The sequence below is a fragment of the Harmonia axyridis genome, chromosome 7 (assembly GCF_914767665.1).
Source record: "Harmonia axyridis chromosome 7, icHarAxyr1.1, whole genome shotgun sequence".
NCBI lineage: Eukaryota > Metazoa > Arthropoda > Insecta > Coleoptera > Coccinellidae > Harmonia > Harmonia axyridis.
Window position 1 is genome coordinate 13,133,794 of NC_059507.1, and position 19,968 is coordinate 13,153,761.

Below are 19,968 nucleotides of genomic sequence, written 5' to 3' on the forward strand. Positions count from 1 at the left end.
GACTTTGGACTACATTTGTCAATTTTGTCTACGATTCAAAATGAATATGCAAATATCGACATTGTAGTTTTATAATCATCAAGAAATGAATGCACTCAATTGCATTAACAATAGAAATTATCGAAACATTAGAAATTTCACAGATTCCAATTATACAACCAGATCAGAATATTGCAGTAATTATTCATGCCATTTTTCTCCTGGAATAATTAATTCGGTTGTCAAAATCCATTGCTTTTCCAAATTTCATAATGATATAATATTCATTTTTAGAACTTCTTCCTTTACATATATCGAGTTGTCATGACGTACAACAAAATGTCAAATTTCAGGTAGTTCAACTACCTTCAAAAGTTCAAAATCATAAAAAAAAAACAAATTTATTTTTATTCATCCCATATGAAAGTTAGGAAAGTTCAGAAAATGAGGACAATCTAGCAACGCTGCCGTCTTCCAGCTAACCACCTGACTGTCCTGACAGATCCATAGAAATTCCGATGGCAGCGCCACAAAGCTATAGAGGAAAATTGAAGTGACGGAATTTGGAAACAGAAAATGACATTCAACTTTGACAACTTGCCTTTGTTTATTATTATTTGCTTCAAGAGTTTAATTCAGATGATATGTACTCTTGAGTAAAATTATGGAACGACACATTAAACATTTAATAAGTGTTCTAATTATTGGATGTTTGGTATTTGAAGGTTCGTTCACTTTGTGACAATAGCCTTATTCTAAGAAATTTTTCCATTTTAGGAGAACCGGCACGTTACAATGTTGATATATCCTCCTACGACCCTAATGATATTAGTACACATACTTTTTTTCAAAATATATTTTTGTCCGATCAAGATGATGATGAAGTTATTGTGAGCAGTTCGTCGATGAAATATAGTGGTTTCTATATCCTTCAAGTGCATTCACAACGTTTGAACATTTCACTAACGCACAGTGAAGATATAAAGAAACATGCTAATGGTTATAACATTGGCATCCTCCAATTTTTCCAGGAAACTTTTTCAGATACCTTTTTACTCCAGAGCCGAATTCAAAATGATACATTATTACTTGAAGAAGTTCTGATTGCCGTTACAATTTATAATGACAAAGGTTAATTCATAATATCAATTATATCGCCATACTCAGAATGATATGTAAGACCACTAACAATTTATATGTTTGTGATAACACATTCTTATCATACACACATTACATACATACCTATAGTTCCTTATACATGTTCTAGTTTTGGAAGAAAGGCATTGCATGGTTAGCTTATAATACATCGCCTGAGAGTTGTAGTTTTTCTTTGAATTTTATAGCTCCAATTCCTGGTGGATGTGAAACAAATCAAAGGAAAACACCAATGTTGAATGTTTTCAATGGTCCAAGCATTATTACCGTAAAAGCTGAAGCTCCATCATCCAATGATCATTCTTGTAATGACAGTATGCATGATGTGATGATAGAGGTTTATCACAAATACTTGCCAAGTCAGGTTTTCAGTAAATCTCAATATTTTGATGGTCTAAGCGGCATGCTCAGTGTTGAAGGAATTAAATCGAATGGTAGCTTAGTTGCTATTCTTGAAGGTTACACCAATTTAGAGAAATTCTTCAGCTCCTACATAGGAACGGGAGAAGTATTTGCTGTTCTCGTATATAAAAATTCAATGGTATCAGCCTATGTTCCGGCAGTTTCTTATGGTGGGGATATAAATTATCTGATTGAGAAAGACGAGAAAGGTGAGTTCTTAGTATTTCGACTTGAAAAAAAACTATCAATTGATATCCATAATTTTATATATGGTATCTTGCTACATTGTGTATGTATAATTTATCACAACACTTTTCTGATGAATCATATGAGCTTCATATAGAATTCCAAAGGATTTCCATTGTGTATTGGACATAGTGGTAACCTAACCTAGTTATATCTTTGATTTTCCCTAGTTTTTTCTGCGATAAAAGTGATAGAAGCCAATTTATGCATTCAAACTGATTGAAAATTATTATGCTATGTACTCTGAGGATGGCAATCTGTAATGGTGAATGAAAAATTTGTGATAGATAGATTTGGCAGTCTCAAAGCATAATTTTTTAGGAGGAAACATGTTTTGGCAGATTTGACATTTAACAATAACATTGATGCTGACCAAATGGTCTCGAAAAAAATTGTTGTTTGGTTCAAGTTGGTTAAAATATAATCTATCTATGAATGTTTGCCTAATAGAGCTGGGAACCTACTCTTGACAAGCGAACTTGCATAGCGTATAAGTACTTTTAGTGCTCTGAACACTGAATGTACGTATGTATACGTTTCGAAAGATCACTTGTCGAGAATACCTTCTCTGGTTGTAGTGAAATTGTGAATAGTTAGTCAAGATTTTATGGGATGGCAAAGTATGCCATAATATATTATTGAGAGAAAATTTATATATTTATCTCTGTTCTCCATTATCGGCCCCTAAAAATGAAGTAAAGAATATATGACAACTGTTGTACCCATACCACAAATTTTGGTCTCACCATAAAACAAGTTTGAGCCTTTCCAAAACTCTCTATAATATTTTTAATAATTGACCCAATGAATAATCAACATGATATTAGTGTCATCTAATCACATTACCCAAGACGTTGGAAGAAAGTTGAAATAAGACAACGAAAAAGATAAGAGGAATACATATTTATTTATATTATAAAAAAATACCCAAAACTGCACAAAATGGAAGAAATAGAAAGGACATGTCCTGCACACAGCCATTAGGAGTAGTGAACATTGAGGATATTCCAAATCAACTAGACCCAAATGTGCAAAGCGTACTGTTACAAAGTCAAAAAAGCAAATTTTACACTATGGTTCATTATTTCCTCTTTCAACGAAAAATATCTCGACACTTGAAAAAAAAATTGAAATGTCAATGTAAAGATAATTTCTATAAATATTCAGCGGCGAGATTCGAACCCGGGTTATTCGTCCCGAAATCCGAATTGAATTTAAAAAATTCATATCTCTGAAACTTGAGTGCTAGGACTTTGCAGTAAAAGTTTTTCTATTCAGTATCTTTATAGCAATGGATGTTTTCGTTGCTATGATAACGTGTTAACTTTGAAGAAATGATTTTTTTTCAAATTCATTTTATTGATTTTTTGCTCTAAAAACCACAGACCGTGTTTTTGAGCTGAATTAATGTGGTGTAGTATAAAAATCGAACGTTCATGTCAATAAAAATCATTACCCAGGAATTTGGTAACTCTTAATGATAACATTGAAAACATACATTGCTTTCATGATTCTGAATACAATATTTTTCCCCGCAAAGTTCTAGATCAAATAGTTTTCGATTTATTAACATTGCATTATAATCTTCAACTATTATTTATTTTATCATTTTTCTTCATTTATGTATAAACCATAGTGTAAATTTTGCAGTATTGCAGTTATATTTAACGTTTATGGAAAGCTAATCATAATTTTGTGCTGAAAATTTGCATATTGAGGTTCGGGACGTTGATCTTTCTCTCTCTACTACTTCCGGTTATACCAAAAACAGACTAGTACTTTCTTATTTCAAAAGGCAAATCTAGTCTGCGGTTCGGACCAAAAATGTACAGGGTGTTTTTGAGAAAATCATGAACTTGAACAACTCGAATTAATCAGAACTCAAGATTTTTAAATTACAACCTATATTTTTATTATTTTATTCAATTCTACTATGAAAAGAAGGGGTTACTCAATCAAACCTAATACCTTAAATGAAATCTTTGAGAGTTATCGAAAAAAAATTTGAAATAAGGAAAAACCACAGCTTCTAACTGAGTGGAGTAGTCTGTGCAGGGTCGTAGTGACCAGAGGGGAAGGGAGGTGAGTCGCCCTCGTATATATTTAAATTAGGGGCGCTAGAATCCGTTTTTCCGATTTTTTTCGCGAAAAACGAAAAGTTACCTAGATTTTTTCTTTATTTTCCGTTCGAAAATATTTACTTTCTTCCATGTATATTATTGTTAAAGGAAATTATGTGAAAACCTCATGAAAATCGATGATTTGTAAGAAGAAATATCTCTATTTTCATTTCAAACTGAAGCCATGTGATGGTGTTCTCTCTTAACCACGAAACTTAATTTTTTAGGTACCAGCGGCCAAGATGTTTTTATTGTGTTATTCAGCACATTGCCGTTCGTGGCACTCGTTATAATCTATAGAGGACATGCATTCTTTCATTTCACCACCTTCTCCCTCGGACTTTCCTGCGGAACGATCCTCTCATTTTTTTTTCTGAGCAAAGAGGGTGCCACAACAATCGATCGTGAGTCATAATTTCCCGAAAAAAAAATGCGGCAACACTGTTAACTCCCCAATTTGCAGATACCTTCTTCATATCCCTCATGATTGGGCTTCTTTATGGTTCGATATGGTTGGGCATATGGTACAAGTTTGGGGTGCCGTTGCTGTCTGCAACTTTGACATTCTTACACGCCGGAGCGCTCTTCACATCTATCATTTATCATTTTGGACTTGGTAAGTAGGAACTATCATTTTTCTAATTTTGTAACACTTTTTAAAACTCGTTTATTTATTGAAAAGTTACCGTAACAAGATTACCACCTGCTGGACCTGAGCCTTTCTGTGGGCTAGGAAAATAACCATATAACGCAGAGGTCCAGCAATGGGAGTTGAATAACAGGATAACCCACTGAACAAACACTCCTGGACTTATTCAGGCCAAGAAATTCGTGATGATTTCACCTATGCCAGAAAGCTCTTGAAGCTGCTAAGAGCTAAGCTTTGGGCGATGGTGGGACTGCTGACGGGGCATGGGAAAGTCAGCAGATGAGATTTGCACTCTGTGGATCAGAACCAGAAACAGCTGAACACATGGTATGCAAGTGTCCAGGGCTGGTTGGCCTAAGAACCATTCATATGGGGAAGCCGGTCCTGGATACCCGTGAGGTAACGGCCAAGGCCCCTAAGGAGGTTGTCAGATTTATAAACGCCATTGACGACCTCTTTGGGTTTCCATGAATGAATAGGTTAGAGAACAAAAGATCTACTTGGTCGTAGTTCCCAGAAGGCTTACCGAGCCACAACGACCCCAGTTCAAATAATAATAATAATAAGTCTTTATGCAAAATACGATGCAATGTCATTTGTGGAATACCTAATTCCCAAAATAAAGGAGGAATCGACAAACCTGGGTTTTCGTCAACACTTCGGGCTACATCAGCATTATTCACAGCGTTCTTGAGCGACGCACACGTTTTCGATTCTTCACATCATTAGCTTGTCCCAACAGCTCAAATTTTTCCAGCAGTAGTTATCATTATTACCGGTCGTGTCTAGCCCAAAAGTGCTTTAGTTTTACGAACTGTGACTACAAAATCTTCACCGTTTGTATAGTGGATTTCAACAATTCCAGTAGGACGTTGAAGCGTGTATCATTCCACTTTCAGTAATGTCTTGGTTTTTACTTGTCAAATGTCAAAAGATGACATCCCAAAAGTGACAGCTTCCCAGATAGAGGGCTATTCAAAATGAAACCTCTTATTGGAAAAACCTTGGCATATGACAATATTGTAAAAGACAGCAGGTATTGCAATAGACGAATAGACCCTACTCATCAAAAAGTCAGAGCTGCAATGAAGGGTGTGTCTATAAGAGTGTAATATTTAAATTGCACTGTATGAACCGTTATTACATCTTGATCATCAAATCCTTCATATAACCTGGTATTTAAAAAATATCTTTATCTACTCCTATTGAATTCTTTATTCAACTGCTTTTTGAGCAATTAACAGTATCGATTAACAAACAACGTGAGTTATAATAACTCATTACAATAAATCGGAAAAGATGGCTCTGTGTTTCTATTCAGTTGGCCGAAAGGAAACATTCCATTATTGTTATTGAGGGAAGGAATGTCACTTTGATAATTTTAACGTTTATGAGTAACTTTTGGGGTTTGTCAATGAAATTCTTTCTCTATTTTTGTATTTTAGTATTTATTGTTATAGTCGTAGATAAAGTATAGGATTCATCTTGCGGTAATGGTCATAACTCACTGGATGAATTACTGCAAACTTCATCTGCGTGAGTTATGATCTTCATTACCGCTCGTTGAATAATACACTATTAATATTATCTGAAACCTATAACTCTAATTAACGATATTTGTATTGCATTTTTCAGCGGACGATGAAAATTTCCATATCAACGCCATCTATTGGACAATCTTCTTCGGTATTGTGTTCATGTGCTGGTTCTCCCTCTCAATGTTCACAATGCACGGTCATATTTTGTCATGTTCCTTCTTGGGATCGTATATATTGATGATAACCACTTTAAATTTCTGGGTTGGTGGTAATCTGCAGTATATCATGATCAACGTTTACAGAAGGATGTTCGTGTCTGGCTTCAATGTTGCCATTCTGAAACCTCCCTTTCAAACTTCAGGTGAGTTGATTTCTCTTTCAGATTCATTTTACACGCTCGTTTTGGGGATCTTGGAATCCGAATCAGAATTTCAACCTAGTCAGTTTCGGTCATTGAGTTTTGTATTATTGTGAAGCAATCGAACGACAATTTGTATCAATCATGGAATTGGTTCTTTACATCTCAACGATTCGACTCGATTCATTTGGGGAATAGAAAAGTACTCAGAATACAAAAATCAAGTTTACAAAAACTTACCAGATTAAGCCCGTGATGTAATCGCAGAAATAGCAAGATCCATAGTAAAAATTCGATATTACCCAAACAAATGGACAACGACAGTTACAATTAAAATTTTAACGTTTGACCAATCATAGAACCATATCCGCAAACCATGCGATTTACTCAGTTTATATTGCTCCGTCTTTTATATGAACGGATTAAAGAGAGCTATAAGATGCTATATATGATTAAAAACGCCGTGTTCATCCTACCTATTCATTCAGATGTATTTACCAAGCCCCTTCGATTTTTCGTTTGAATTTCAACTAGAAAATATTATTTTTACATAGTATTTATTTTATTTTTCCAGACCATATCATCTCTTTGGTCGGTCTCCTGTTCATCCTTCACGGTTTCAGCAAGCAGTTGAAGAATCAACGAGGAAAACCGCCATTTCCACCGCACAATACTTTCCGAATGGACGCAGAAAGGTCACCTCTTTTGGGTAATTTCTAAGAATATCATTTTTTTGAGGTACATGACCAGACAATGCTGCTTTTTAGCTTTAGTTTTCTGTCGTTGATGAATTATTCAAGTGTTTAGTATTGAGATAGCTGTTTTTCTATCTGTTTTATAATGTATTGAAGTGAATAAAATTAGGTTATGTGTTTTTGTTTTGTTATTCTTCAATAATTATAACGAAGCCGTCAAAAAAAGAAATAATTCATTTATTCAATCCAGTTGAACAATATATATACTTCCAGGATTTATTGAAATAAAAAAACTTCTCCATCTTTAATCATTTTATTTCACAATATACTGATAATATACATCTACACAGAGGACTATTCTATATGAAACTAACTTAACTAATACATTACTAATGAATCACAGCAACAATGATTTACTTTACATCATACACAACACAAAAAAGAATGCCAAGAAATTAAATTGAGTTTAGCAGAAAACTTTTCATTTTTTTATATCCATAAGGCTAAGTTCAGATGATCGCGCATAAACGCGCGATCCAAAAACCAAAAATACAGAGGAGTCATACGCGCGATGTCGCGCGACTATATGAACATTTGTATATGACTCCTCTGTATCTTCAGTCGCGCGGTTTGTGGATCGCGCGTTTACGCGCGACCATCTGAACTGACCCTAATAATATACATATGACAAATTTCGTAGAGTGTACCTGATTCAAAGAAGCGCTTATTTTATGAATTGTGTCAGAAAATTTATCAGTTTTGAAGGTAGGTAGGTACTTCCATTTTCGGATAAAATGAAAACTCTGTTAATATTATGTTAATTTCTTGGCATTCTATACTCGATCAGCTATATATAATACATTATAAAAAATTTCGGATCGAAGCATTGCAAAGGGGCTAAATCTTTACAAATGTTTCCAATCAACATCAAACATGTACAGTTGTACGATCATTTATTGCTATATTTCAGATAAATCTTAGATTGGGGAAGGTACTATAATACATGTCCAGAAAATTTAACATACAGTGCGTTTGTATTTGGTGAGTATAATATCTATTGTATATAGGTATCAACAGAAAAAGAAACACCAGACACTATTTTTTCTTCTTTTGAAGTTGAACTCTTTGGTTTACAATCAGCCTTGGACTAAGATACAACTGTTATCAGTTGCTACCAAGATAATCTCTTGCAGTACTCGAACACTTATCAATAATTCTTATCTAGATTCAAAACGGCAATATTTTACATCTTATATGAATCCCAGAGTTGAAAGTAATGTATCGAATAAATATTTTCTCATGGCAAGTCCGAAAAATATACACTATTTAAAATTAATTTCTACTAAGAATTGGCTGACGTCATTCGATCTCAGAACCTCATTCTTTTATTTACAATATTTACATTAATTTTACCCTGCGATCCGGTAGAAACCATCTTGGAATTAAGACGTGATTCGATGTATTTGAGTTTTATATTATAATTGCTCTCAATATATAAATTGCGGAACAGGGTCCCCCTAACCTCACGCATCCTTTTGCTACAGATGTTCTTGAATTTTCTTCTTCTTACCACTTTTTAGTCTGGGATGATTTGTGGTTTCTTAAGAATCGTGGTTCGGTGGTGTATCAACAGTAGCGAGGGGAGACATGGGGGACTGTTGCAGAGTCGGGTTATCCTGGGGGACGAGAAGGCCCGGTGGAGGAAACCCGAATAGCTGAGATCACTGGAGCCTAGGCCAGTAGTTGGATGCTAGGTTGGAGGTTAGGTCAGCGGTTTGACTAGGTATTTGCACTGGTACTGACACTCCTGCTGATATTACGCCTGTAACAAAAAAAAGTTATAGCGAGTGTTCACTTCAAACTAGAAGAAAATTGCAATTGCCAAGGTAACTATCTATGCACTAAACAATATTTTGGTCTCGTTACTTTGTACCTACATAAGTGAAGAACTTCGCAATAGTTGAAATTTTTTCATTGAATTATGTTGAAGATGCATTAACATTAGAATTATATATATTATAATTTTGCTTCCTTCGTTTTTCAATAGATGGCTGTAGCGGTAAGAAGATCGTAGATGTTATACAAAAAGCTTTGGTATTTGTGAACAAAACGCCATCGAAATATTAGTCGATTTGTTTCTATATCATAAAGTTATTCTCGATTAAACATGCCAGCTTTCTAGCCAAATTATCGTCATTTGCTAGAGGTTTCAATTTTCTGCGGCTGAGACTCATCGAAAGCTCTCAAATACCTATGTTGAGGCCGCTATTAGTGAAAGAACGTGCCGAGACTGTTTTCAACGCTTCAAGAACGTTGATTTTGACGTCGAAGACGCATGGCGGTAGAAGAGAGAAGGTTTTTAAAGATGCAGAATTGAAGGCATTACTTGACCCAGACTAGTGTGAAACGCAACAAGAATCGGCAGGATCATTGGAAGTGACGCAACAAGCCATTTCAAAACACCTGAAAGTCATGGGAATGATTCAGAAACAAGGAAATTGGGTGCCGTACGAGTTGAAGCCGAGAGATGTTGAACGGCGTTCGTTAGCTTGTGAACAGCTGCTTGCAAGGCAAAGACGAAAGGGATTTCTGCATTGCATTGTGACTGGTGAAGAAAAATGGGTTCATTACGATAATAACAAGTGCGGAAAGTAATGGAAATATCCTCATCGTTTTTGTACATCTATATGTATATATTCTGCCCGAATTTGGCATGGTTCTGATGATGCAATCCACAAGAAAGCTGAAACAGTTATTCTTTATCTCTCAGCAAAATCTCAACTAGGTCGGCTCTGTGGGGCTTAAAATTTCACAACTAAATGCAAAATTTAATCTTACTCAAATTCGTAGTTTTGGAAGAACGAAATTTCAAACGGTCATATTTAACGAACCCTTGGTGGGATTTTCATACTAGGTTATTTCGTTCGAGAGTTATCGTGTGTACGGTCGGACGACAAAACAGAAAACTAAATACCATAGTTACGAAAGAGATAGTGCTTTATTCGGGAAACGATCGCTCAAAAAAAAAAAAAAAAATACACAACGATACACCTTCAGTATATCCCCACCTCGAAACGAGGAAATAAATATTTTTTGTCACGCCAATATAACAACCCGGCCCTCACGCTACAACGGTCCTTACTGCTGAATAGTCCGGAATCACACTTTAGTACGCTTTCCACGGCTCGCACAAAAGAAAAACCTGGGAGGTAATTGAAAATCCCAACATATTTGTTGGGCTCCAGCCGAATTACAAAAAAAAAATCTAGAAGCTGCAACCGCACCAATTCTCTCTCATCTCCGTGATCAGTTTAAAGTGTTCGTCGCCGCCAGAGGGGGTGGTTGGTGGTGGTGCCAACAGCGGGTAGCTCTCGTCGAATTCTGCACGCTCAATAATGTGCGAACTAAAGCGGGGGTGGGGATCAGACCGTTGTTCTGGTTGCAAGGCTCGTTTAGTCCGTTTGGCAGCCCCTCTCCCAGGGGGTTGTTTTGGGGGTCAAACATCTGTAACTGATCGTTCCACTACACACACTGGGCGCGGAATATAATTTGCTACGCTGGGAGACGTAAGCTCAGAGTGGCTGAGTTCGGAAATTTGGGTTTGTGTTCCGGGTATGCCGAAAGAACAACAAATTGTTTCAATCGACACGTTATTTAATTGATTACAAGAATATTTTTCTACATCCATGCTGTAATAATACACTTTCATGCACATAATCCGTTTTAAACCAATAGAAACCCATAATTTTGTTAATGTAATTTAGAATTAAGATTTGATTGAATATGACGCATTGAAGAAGATTTGATTGATGAAAATTCCAAAATTTGAGTGACAGCAGTTCCATAATAAGTAGTACAATAGACTATTAATAGATAAACTAAGGTAGCTAGAAGAAAGAAATTTACGATCGACGATTGGGGCGAGAACATGGGAAGAGAAATATCAAGTTAGATTTTTGCGGATGAGAAAAATGAATTCGAGAGTTGAAGTCAAATGCCAATAGTTATTTAAACCCTTGAGAACATGCAGAAGCAGATTCAAACATATAATTAGAAGCTGAAGAATATAAATAAGAACTAATATTCAGAAGAAACGGGGAAAATACAGAATCAATAGTATAAGGAATAAAAAACGAAAAGGACGATCAAGAATTCCAAGGATAAATAAGTTTGTTGTTCTGTTAAAATATATAGTTTTGAATTTTAAAATTTTCAATTTTTTACTAAAATCCACCCCAATCTTGAAAATTCAAAAGAAGTAATAAATAATTGACATGGAAAGATAGATTGATTGAAATCATATCAATTGGCGCCCCACGTGGGGCACCAGCTTGTCAATTATTTGAAATAAATCAACCTTAACGAGTCAGATCGATGTTAATTTCAAACCTTCTCCTTTTATATCCCAATTTGTGGCATAAATATCAAATTGTGCAATGGAAAAACAACAACTCACGATATTCAAGAGCATGAAAGTCGTTGAAACATTAATTATATCTATTGGCAAAACCGTAATCCTAAGTCTTTCTTTGAACGCCTGATGATCAAGTGTTGCATCCGAAACCAAAACCGACGAATGGCCGAAAGGGAGAATTACAGGTGCTCCCCCTAAATGCGAAACAATTTCAGAATGTGTACAAATCTCCCTTCTTCCTAAGCGGCCACCCATAGAGGTAAGATTATAGCCCTTTTCAACAGCATCCCTCTCGAAGCCGTCAACGTAATCGATCTGTCTGCCTTATTATGACAACACAAAAAAATTCCTATGAAGTTAAGTTTATCCCTAGTAAGAAAAGCTACCGAAAACAACTGCCGTATTCAAAATTCATATTATTAGTATTCTGATGAAAAGAATACAAGACCCTGGAATAGACACTTGATGATATTTAGCTTTGTGTTATACCGCAATCGATTTGCCTCTAGGAGAAGGTACTTATTTTTGGGTAATCTAAGCTCCATGATCCCGAAGAAGGTAAACTATTAGATCATTTGTTGTATTTACGAAAAATAAGAAGGTTTTTGTATACCGTTAATGGGGAGCCAGCTTGTTGAATGCTAATTACCTACTATAGGAATCCCAAGCCTACCACAAAGATGTATAGACTAACCGAAGTCACTTGACCAAAGTAAAAAAAACTCTAATTTATCTGTTCCTTTGAGATTTAGCCGCACGTGTAGTAAAATAACGAAAAGAATTGAAAATGAGTGAAACGAGGTAAAATAACAATAGCCTACAGAATTACATTTGATATATTCTTGTGCGTTTCTGGTAAGTTTTCGAGAAATGATTTTTTTTAGTTTGGTTCCCCTATGTTTTTGCTTCGAAGTTAATGTATTACATTCGTATGTCTATTATCTTGACCAACTTCAGAAGACTTCTGCTAACTTTGTAATGCCTTAAAAAACCAACAATTTTTAGACATTCTCCAGTTTTTGGCTTATAACTTCTCAATAGTTTTCGTACAATCGAAGAAGACAAAATTTGATATAATTTGAGTGTAACTGCAGTACCATAGGTCAAATAAGCGTGGAGATACTGCTAATTGTCAATTTTTTTTTTGATTTGGGAATTATAGCTTTAGTTTTCAAATTATCACGAAAAACTAAGGTAATCGGATATCTCAAGAAATGGACTTTACAACAAATGGACATTGTTTCAATTTGACACATTCATCTTAAAAATGTGATGGAAACAAATAACTTTCATGAATGATTTATGTTATAAGAATATCCACAGTTAGCAGACAAAAAAGGAAATGCATGTTAAAACAACCAAGAGGCATGACAACTATTGGATCTTGCCTCTTGTTTCAAATAATTATCCATTTTGCAAAGTGCAATGGTGCATAGATTTTATATCTGGCAATTTTCCATGTAAGAAGAAAAGAACAGTAACACAAAAAATTAAAGTAACTTACCAGTTCCTGTTGAAACAGGTACAGATGTGGGAGTACTTCCTGGAGGATAGCTCGCGTGACTTGGGGGTTGAGCATGTGCAACTGCTGGATTACAAGATCTCGAGTTGTAAGATGAGCTTAAGGTATGCAAGGGATCGTGGAACATGTAAGGGTATCCCGTCGGGTCTCTTTGTTGTAGACAGCTACTAGTAAGTCCAGAAGACATTGAACTGAAACAGAAGAGAATCAAATAAAAATTTGGAAAAAAATTGAATCCAATGTGTGGAGATTTTATGTTGTGTTAGGGATTCGTCAAGCCAAGTAGCTTGGAATTTTAACCAACTACTTGACTTTAAAATCAAGCTCGTTAAAAATTACATACTTGAGCTTGACTTGACTTGATTTTAGATATTTATTGCTTGACTTGATATCAAGCTACTTGATATTACTTGAGCTGATATACACGCGTCGCAAGGCATATATTTCTGCAATCTCGTGCGCGCTTAGACTAAATAAGGGGATTCCTCGAGCGCCGTGAGACTGAAGCATTTGCCAGTGTGACTTTATTATTAGTTTTCTCACAAATCTATGAAAGCTATTGGTAGATTTTGGTAGTTTCAGAAATATCATTCCAAACTTGGCCAAGGATTTTTTATCAACGCCAGCATCTTCAGCTCCTGTTGAAAGACAATTTTCCAGAGCTGCTGTTACAGTTACAAAAACCCGCAATAGGTTAGGCGACAAATCCTGGATGGAAAATTATGAAATCAAACGAAACTTGAAGATTTCTCAATATTAAAAAACTTTATTTTTTTATTATTTTTTATTTTGTTATGATTTATATTGATTTATGTTTCTATTTCAAAAAAGTTGATATTTTCGGTTCTTTTATAAAATTAGTTCAATAAATAAAAGTGCTTTTTTCCAGATTCTTTCTCATTTCATCATTTTTTGATTGATGACACTACACAATGAAACTGCTTTAAATCAAGTAGCTTGATATTATTGAAGTACTTGATAAATAAATACTTGACTCGATTTGAGCTTAACTTGAAAACAAGTCAAGATCAAGCCAAGTAGCTTAAAAAGTTGAAAACCAAGCCAAGTCATGAATCCCTATGTTGTGTGTTTCTAAACATTAATTTCGGTCAATAAATCACTCCACAGGGTTCTCTGAAATAATACCTCACTTTTCACTAACTTCAACATATACATATAACAAAAAAAGAAGTAAATGAGGGTCAAGCTTCAAATAAAAAAAGTACTAAAATTGTCCAAAGGGTTCAATACATTATTATCTACAAACTTCTACGGTCCTCTAATTTTGCCGGTGTGTAAATGTCTTGGGAAAAGCTCTGGACCAATCTTTCATTCGATTTTTGTATTCTTTACATTCCAAAACATCAACTGCGAAAATTTCAGGGGATGTCAAAAAACATTTCATCAACCAAAAAAATTATAATTAACCGATTGCGATCTCTCACACCCTGTGGGAAAACGCAGTCCCAATAAATAATAAATGCATTATGTCATCATCCAACCCCTACCCAGAGCCGGGGTCAAGCACAACGTCGGCATCCGACAGTCCGCCCTTGATTGACGTAAAGAAAGACCTCTGTCAGTCTGTCATGTCACACGTCCTCGGACCCCGGCTTGGATTAGCCCGTCAAATCGAGTAGCCCGAGCTGCAGGGGGCTTAAGGCGTCTTGAGAAGATGGAAAACCGTGGCCAGCTACCGGGATTGTCAGGGATTCCTCCGGTTTTGAACGGACAAGTCTGACAGCCAGACATGCATACCGATGAGGTGTCGTGATGGCTTGTATGAAAAAACGTTTCCGAAAGATATCATTTGAATATCTCTCATATATCGGAATTAACCGCTTACTTTATTAGGTGGAGAGAATTGTTGATAGTCATTAAGGAATGGAATGTTTTCTGTTTTTCTAGACAACTTGGGAAGAAGAAGAAATTCCGGTGATTTGAAGCCATCATAAAAGGTGACTCTATTGGTGTGTTGAGATTTAAAAGTTGAAATTAAATGCAGCTTAGTCATAGTTTTCATGTGAAAGACATAGATAGAGGGAGTATACGCAATTTTTAAATGTCCCCAACATGGTTGGATTACGTTGTCGGATTGTGATATATTTTCAAATCCACAATTTCACTATATCGTTATAAATGTATATTATATTGAATGAAATATATTCATTTGAGTGATTCCCGATTGAATATTCAAATTTGAATATTTAGAATTCGATATTTTTCCTAATTGTCGAATTTATAATGAGCAGAATATTTACTATTTTCTGTATCTACCTGCTGAAATCCAAGGTTTGGCAAGTTTTGATCTCCTAGTGTCATCGGTTGTTTCACATCGTTTGGCGCGCTTGAAATTTGTTTTCTAAATTTCTGATATATTTAGGTATTTATTTCATTATATTTTGAGTTAATATGAAACGTTGATTCACTATGAGACATAAGAAGTACGTTCTTTTTGGAGAAACTCGCGAATTAAGTGAAATATAGTATCACTGATATGTTTTAATTTCCGCGCGCTTCATGTCAAATTTGATAGTTCATATTGGCGACAAAATTTGCTCATTGAAAATGACATATGCTCCCTCTACCTATGAGACCAACTGACTATAATAGGCTAAATGAAACAAGGCCTTGTTGAAACAATAATTCCTCTGAAGGGTTTTTAATAGCAAATGAGATGAAATAATCGTTATCATTGCCAAATATTGGCCTATGGGCTATGGTTACGGTGGCATGCCTCTTCTTGAACATCCCCAAATAATTAAGTTCCAGTAATGACACACCCAACAGTAACATTTTTTGGGTGCAATGGTTTCTTCACATTACTGACTTCTTAGCTTCGAATCCTGTAGTTTTGTTTCTCAACAAAGCAAAAATGAGGCTTATCGCTGAACTTGACAGTAAGATGCAAAGAAGGATTTTGAATCAATTGTCAATGCTGTAAGCTGCTTGATTTGGCGACAACAGTGATTATTGGTTTTTCGTTCATGAACCTTTTAAATTATATGTTGCTGCAAAGTGCAAACCTAAATCCTTCTTTTGAATCTATACTTCACGAGGAATTACTGAACATTACGTATTACACAAAAATTCAGATATTTCGATAACTTTGTCTGACAGCTTCAATGGTAGATTGTCTAACAGAAACAAAGTCTACCCATATAATACTCGTATATATTATTTCATAATATGAGGCTTCATGGAGGCTATAGAGATCTGGTGTGGACATCAACACTTAAGAACTTCACTAATTTCTTTTGGTGTTGAATTTTTGTTGTTTTGTTTTTTGGTAATCTGATCTACTATATTGTCGAGTACTACCAATATTGCATTTCCAGATCTAGCGACTCATCCTTCATTTGAGATGAGAAATCGAAAGTTAGTTCAAAAAGTTCATCATATGTGATTTTTTTTGGAAAGTGAAGGCTTTATTTCACAAAATACCAAATGGCAAAAACTAATATGAATGCCCAAAAAAAATGTCGACAAAAATTCTATTCGAGAAAGACTTTTGAAGGATAAAAATCAACATAAAAAATTGTAAAAATAAACTGAGAATTGACAAACTATAAAACTGTAAAATCATGATTATGAAAACAATAAACATTCTTTCGAAATCAAATTGTATGCTATTATTTTATATATTTCTTAACATTTTTCTTACCTGTAAGTGTCAGCCATTGTTGCGATTGGTTGTGGTATCGATGAATACATCGAATTAAACCCAGAATTGATGGGAAGTCTTCCTGAAGAAGGAGTCGTAATCGCTCCCACGTGCTCAGGAGCTCTTCTCTGATTTCGTAATTTCTCTTCCCTACGCCATTTCGCTCTTCTGTTGCTAAACCATACCTGAAATTAGGAAAGGGCGAAATGAGCGAGATTCGAAGCTTTAGAGCCGTTTGAAATTATTACAAATATGTGATTGAATAACGTCGAGTCTTCTGATGATCTTTTCAGGAGCAATTGGTCAAAAAATTTAATTATGTATTTTACTAGGATTAACATTTTGAATGAAAGTTTGTTGGTTGAATACATCTCGAGGAACATGAATAATACAAAAAATTAATTAGGTACAGGTACCTACATCAACTTTTGGAATGATGTCAAAGACAAAAATTGAACGTGAAATGCCTAGTTTACATAAATTATAACATCACACTTCATTAATATTAATGTCTCCTGAGAATTACATATGAAACATGTTATTTTTATTAATAAGCGAACAAAGCCTATCTTAGGTTTGTCTAGTCTATGCGTATTCATTTCATTCTTGATAAAAAATTTTAGGGTTATTTTCTATTTATTTTCATCCATTTTGCTCTATAAGAATTCGAATGAATGCATTATAATTAATCTTACAGTGACAATGAATCTCTTAGTTTGTTTTGTAAGCATTAAAAGGATTGATTTGACAGTCTGACAACGACATTTCTTTTCGATAGATGACGTCAAAAATGATCTATACTGAGATGATTTATTTTGGTCGCTTTCGTTAGAGCGTTATTCTTTGTTATCATTTACTTGGGTAACTGTAAACGTATTGGTAATCACGAAGTTTTCACAGCAGGAAAGACACAGCTTGACTTTTTGGACGGCAGGTATCGCATTGACAGATGTAGTATCAATACACCTTGCTATCATTTAGTTGCCATCGTTTATTGGTTTATGAGATAGCGATGCATTCTATACAGGATGTGCCTGAATAGGAGGTTCAAAGGAAAATGATAGATTCCTTGGATAATTTCAAGAAAAAAAAGTTCTATATACATGGGCCTGCAAACACTCTGTTTTCGAGATTCAGGGTGCTTTTTGTAATTATATAACTGTTTATCGAATCTTCATCAATCTTCGCTATAGATTGAGTAAAAAAGTACCAAAACTATTAGTCAATTCATTCATCACAGCTTACTAACTGGATTTCTATAATGATTTGGATTTTCCTGAGGATTCCTACAGAATTGTTTGAAATGTTTTTCACGGAATTGGTAGTAGACACGACAAAACTACCGTACTAGACCAATGTTTCTCTTTACATTTTTCTAAAATACCAGTGGTCCACCAAAAAAGTTCTAGAGGAAAGAAGCAGGCACTGTTCCAGGAATAAAGTCACTCTGTAGATTCGAAATGATCACATGATGAAATCTTCAAATTGGAATATCTATGCCTAATTTGAATTAAATATCTGGCTTTATCAAAATCATCGACAATTCGAGCGGACTATCGAAAATAAATTTAGGGAAGCACATAAGAATTCCTAGACTCGTATAAAAAAAAAATCAAAACACATGAAGTGAAATGAAAATAAATAAATGTATTTGATACATATAATGATAAGATATTTATAGATAAGATAATATGCATTAATTATTTGAGAAAAATGAAGAGGAAACCAAGAAGAAAATTAGGACGAAGGATAATTTCGTGTTAGAGAAATCTAAGAGAAAGATACAATAGTCTACTTGACCAATTCCTCAAACTAGGAGAAAAGTGAATATTTGTAAAAATATTTCTCTGAAACAATGAGGCAAGCAATAACGTGAAGTCAGGAGCTCCTAATCTCTTGTACAGGGTATCCCAAATGCTCACTGAAAGCATCTCGAGAATTATAAGAATTAGAGAAAAAATCTTGAAGGATTCTGATCTCTTCTTTCGAAATAATTAAATATCATAAATATCCTTGCATCGTTCTCGAGTCAGGGGAGGTCGTTTCTGGAGAATTACTTTCAAATAGTACATATCTTAGTTTCTGTTCGAAATATTCGAAACATATTATAACCCTCAACATTAGCATGTCATATGGTGAAAACTTGGAATTGGAATGTCTACGCCCACTTTCAGTTGAATATCTTGTGAAAGGAAGGTGCTACGAGAAAAATCTTAGACCAACTTTAACACCCTGTATCTCGAAAACAAAGCGTTTGCGGGCCCATATTTATTGATTTTTTTTTTTGAAATGATCCGAAGAATCTGGTATTTTCGTTTGTACCTCGGATTATAATCCGGGTATACTGGTCTATCGCTACTCACCTCCAAAGGCAGCATATTACCCTGTGGTTTGGCCGAAATAGAAAGTTGTAATAAATGCGAATATAAACAAGTATCTTCAATGAAACATCTTGAATTTCTCAAGTAAGTCAATTTGTAGACCGCAAGACGAAATCATGAGCAAGTAAATTTTCAACCACGTGCAGACCCCATTCCCAAAAGATGCCAAAGGACGGCGTATCGAGCCTCTTCGTCGATTAAAAAACACCCACGTCTTGGGTACGACTCCAATCAACTGACGTTCCCGAATTTCCTTCCATTTTTCATCCTGTATCGTACATCACAACAAGAAATAATCGAAAAAAGTAATATCCAACGGAGCTGAAGCCGAAACGGCAGCTAGGGGCATTTATATGTCTCTTCCCTGATGAAAAATTACTGCTCCTTCTCTTCGTCTCCCCATTCTACCTCTCTTGTACTTTTATTTATGTTGTGGGGCTATGACGTAGCCAATATTGCGTGAGTCGGGCGGCGATTTAGGCATGCTCGGCTTGAGCTGAACCGAACAATTTTCTGTTTGGTTTTGCCCGATTTTTATAGGACAATTTCCTTTCTCCCGGCACTGAATTATTCTTATGCTGAAGCGTATGGGCCTTTCAGCCGATTGAATTGATAATTTAGACCTTTGGGGACTGTTTCGAGCAAAAAACTGATAAGCTGCTTTTGATCGATGTTCCCCATAGTTCCTATATTTTTGCGCGTTTGTTCCAGCGGAATGTTATTTTGCCTAAATGTCCCCAATTATCTAGTTTGAAGCCAGTCAAGAGTAGTCTAAAATTCAACTATGTCCGTCAGTTCGGCCAACGTGTAGAGGATAACTCTATCAGAATGTAGTAGAAAATATT

The 19,968-nt window shown here is 35.2% G+C and overlaps 2 protein-coding genes across 7 annotated transcripts in view; one reads left to right on the forward strand and one right to left on the reverse strand.

The window, feature by feature from the left end:
* The first annotated feature begins 93 nt into the window (after window positions 1-93).
* Window positions 94-7,321, forward strand: LOC123685145 (transmembrane 7 superfamily member 3-like). Its single transcript, XM_045624749.1, has 7 exons — window positions 94-704; window positions 757-1,110; window positions 1,323-1,745; window positions 4,130-4,306; window positions 4,366-4,518; window positions 6,187-6,450; window positions 7,022-7,321. Exons 1-7 carry the CDS (start codon window positions 644-646, stop codon window positions 7,165-7,167), a joined length of 1,578 nt encoding a protein of 525 aa, XP_045480705.1. The 5' UTR covers window positions 94-643; the 3' UTR covers window positions 7,168-7,321.
* LOC123685146 (paired box protein Pax-6) overlaps window positions 7,301-19,968 on the reverse strand; it is a 73,475-nt gene continuing 60,807 nt past the window's right edge. For 2 of the 6 annotated variants that reach the window (XM_045624754.1, XM_045624756.1), the window contains 3 exons: window positions 16,743-16,927; window positions 13,061-13,269; window positions 7,307-8,964 (listed from right to left, as the gene is read on the reverse strand). In XM_045624754.1, the coding sequence (XP_045480710.1) occupies window positions 8,864-8,964; window positions 13,061-13,269; window positions 16,743-16,927 (495 nt within the window). In that variant the 3' untranslated portion in view covers window positions 7,307-8,863. Of the gene's footprint in view, window positions 8,965-13,060; window positions 13,270-16,742; window positions 16,928-19,968 lie in introns of all 6 variants that reach the window. The other 4 variants (XM_045624752.1, XM_045624751.1, XM_045624755.1 and 1 more) reach the window with 4 other exon arrangements.

Coding starts and splice junctions, on each gene's coding strand:
- LOC123685145 (XM_045624749.1), top strand. CDS start 644: ATGGAACGACACATTAAACATTTAATAAGTGTTCTAATTATTGGATGT. Junction 705..756: donor TGGATGTTTGGTATTTGAAG/GTTCGTTCACTT, acceptor TTTCCATTTTAG/GAGAACCGGCACGTTACAAT. Junction 6,451..7,021: donor ACCTCCCTTTCAAACTTCAG/GTGAGTTGATTT, acceptor TTATTTTTCCAG/ACCATATCATCTCTTTGGTC.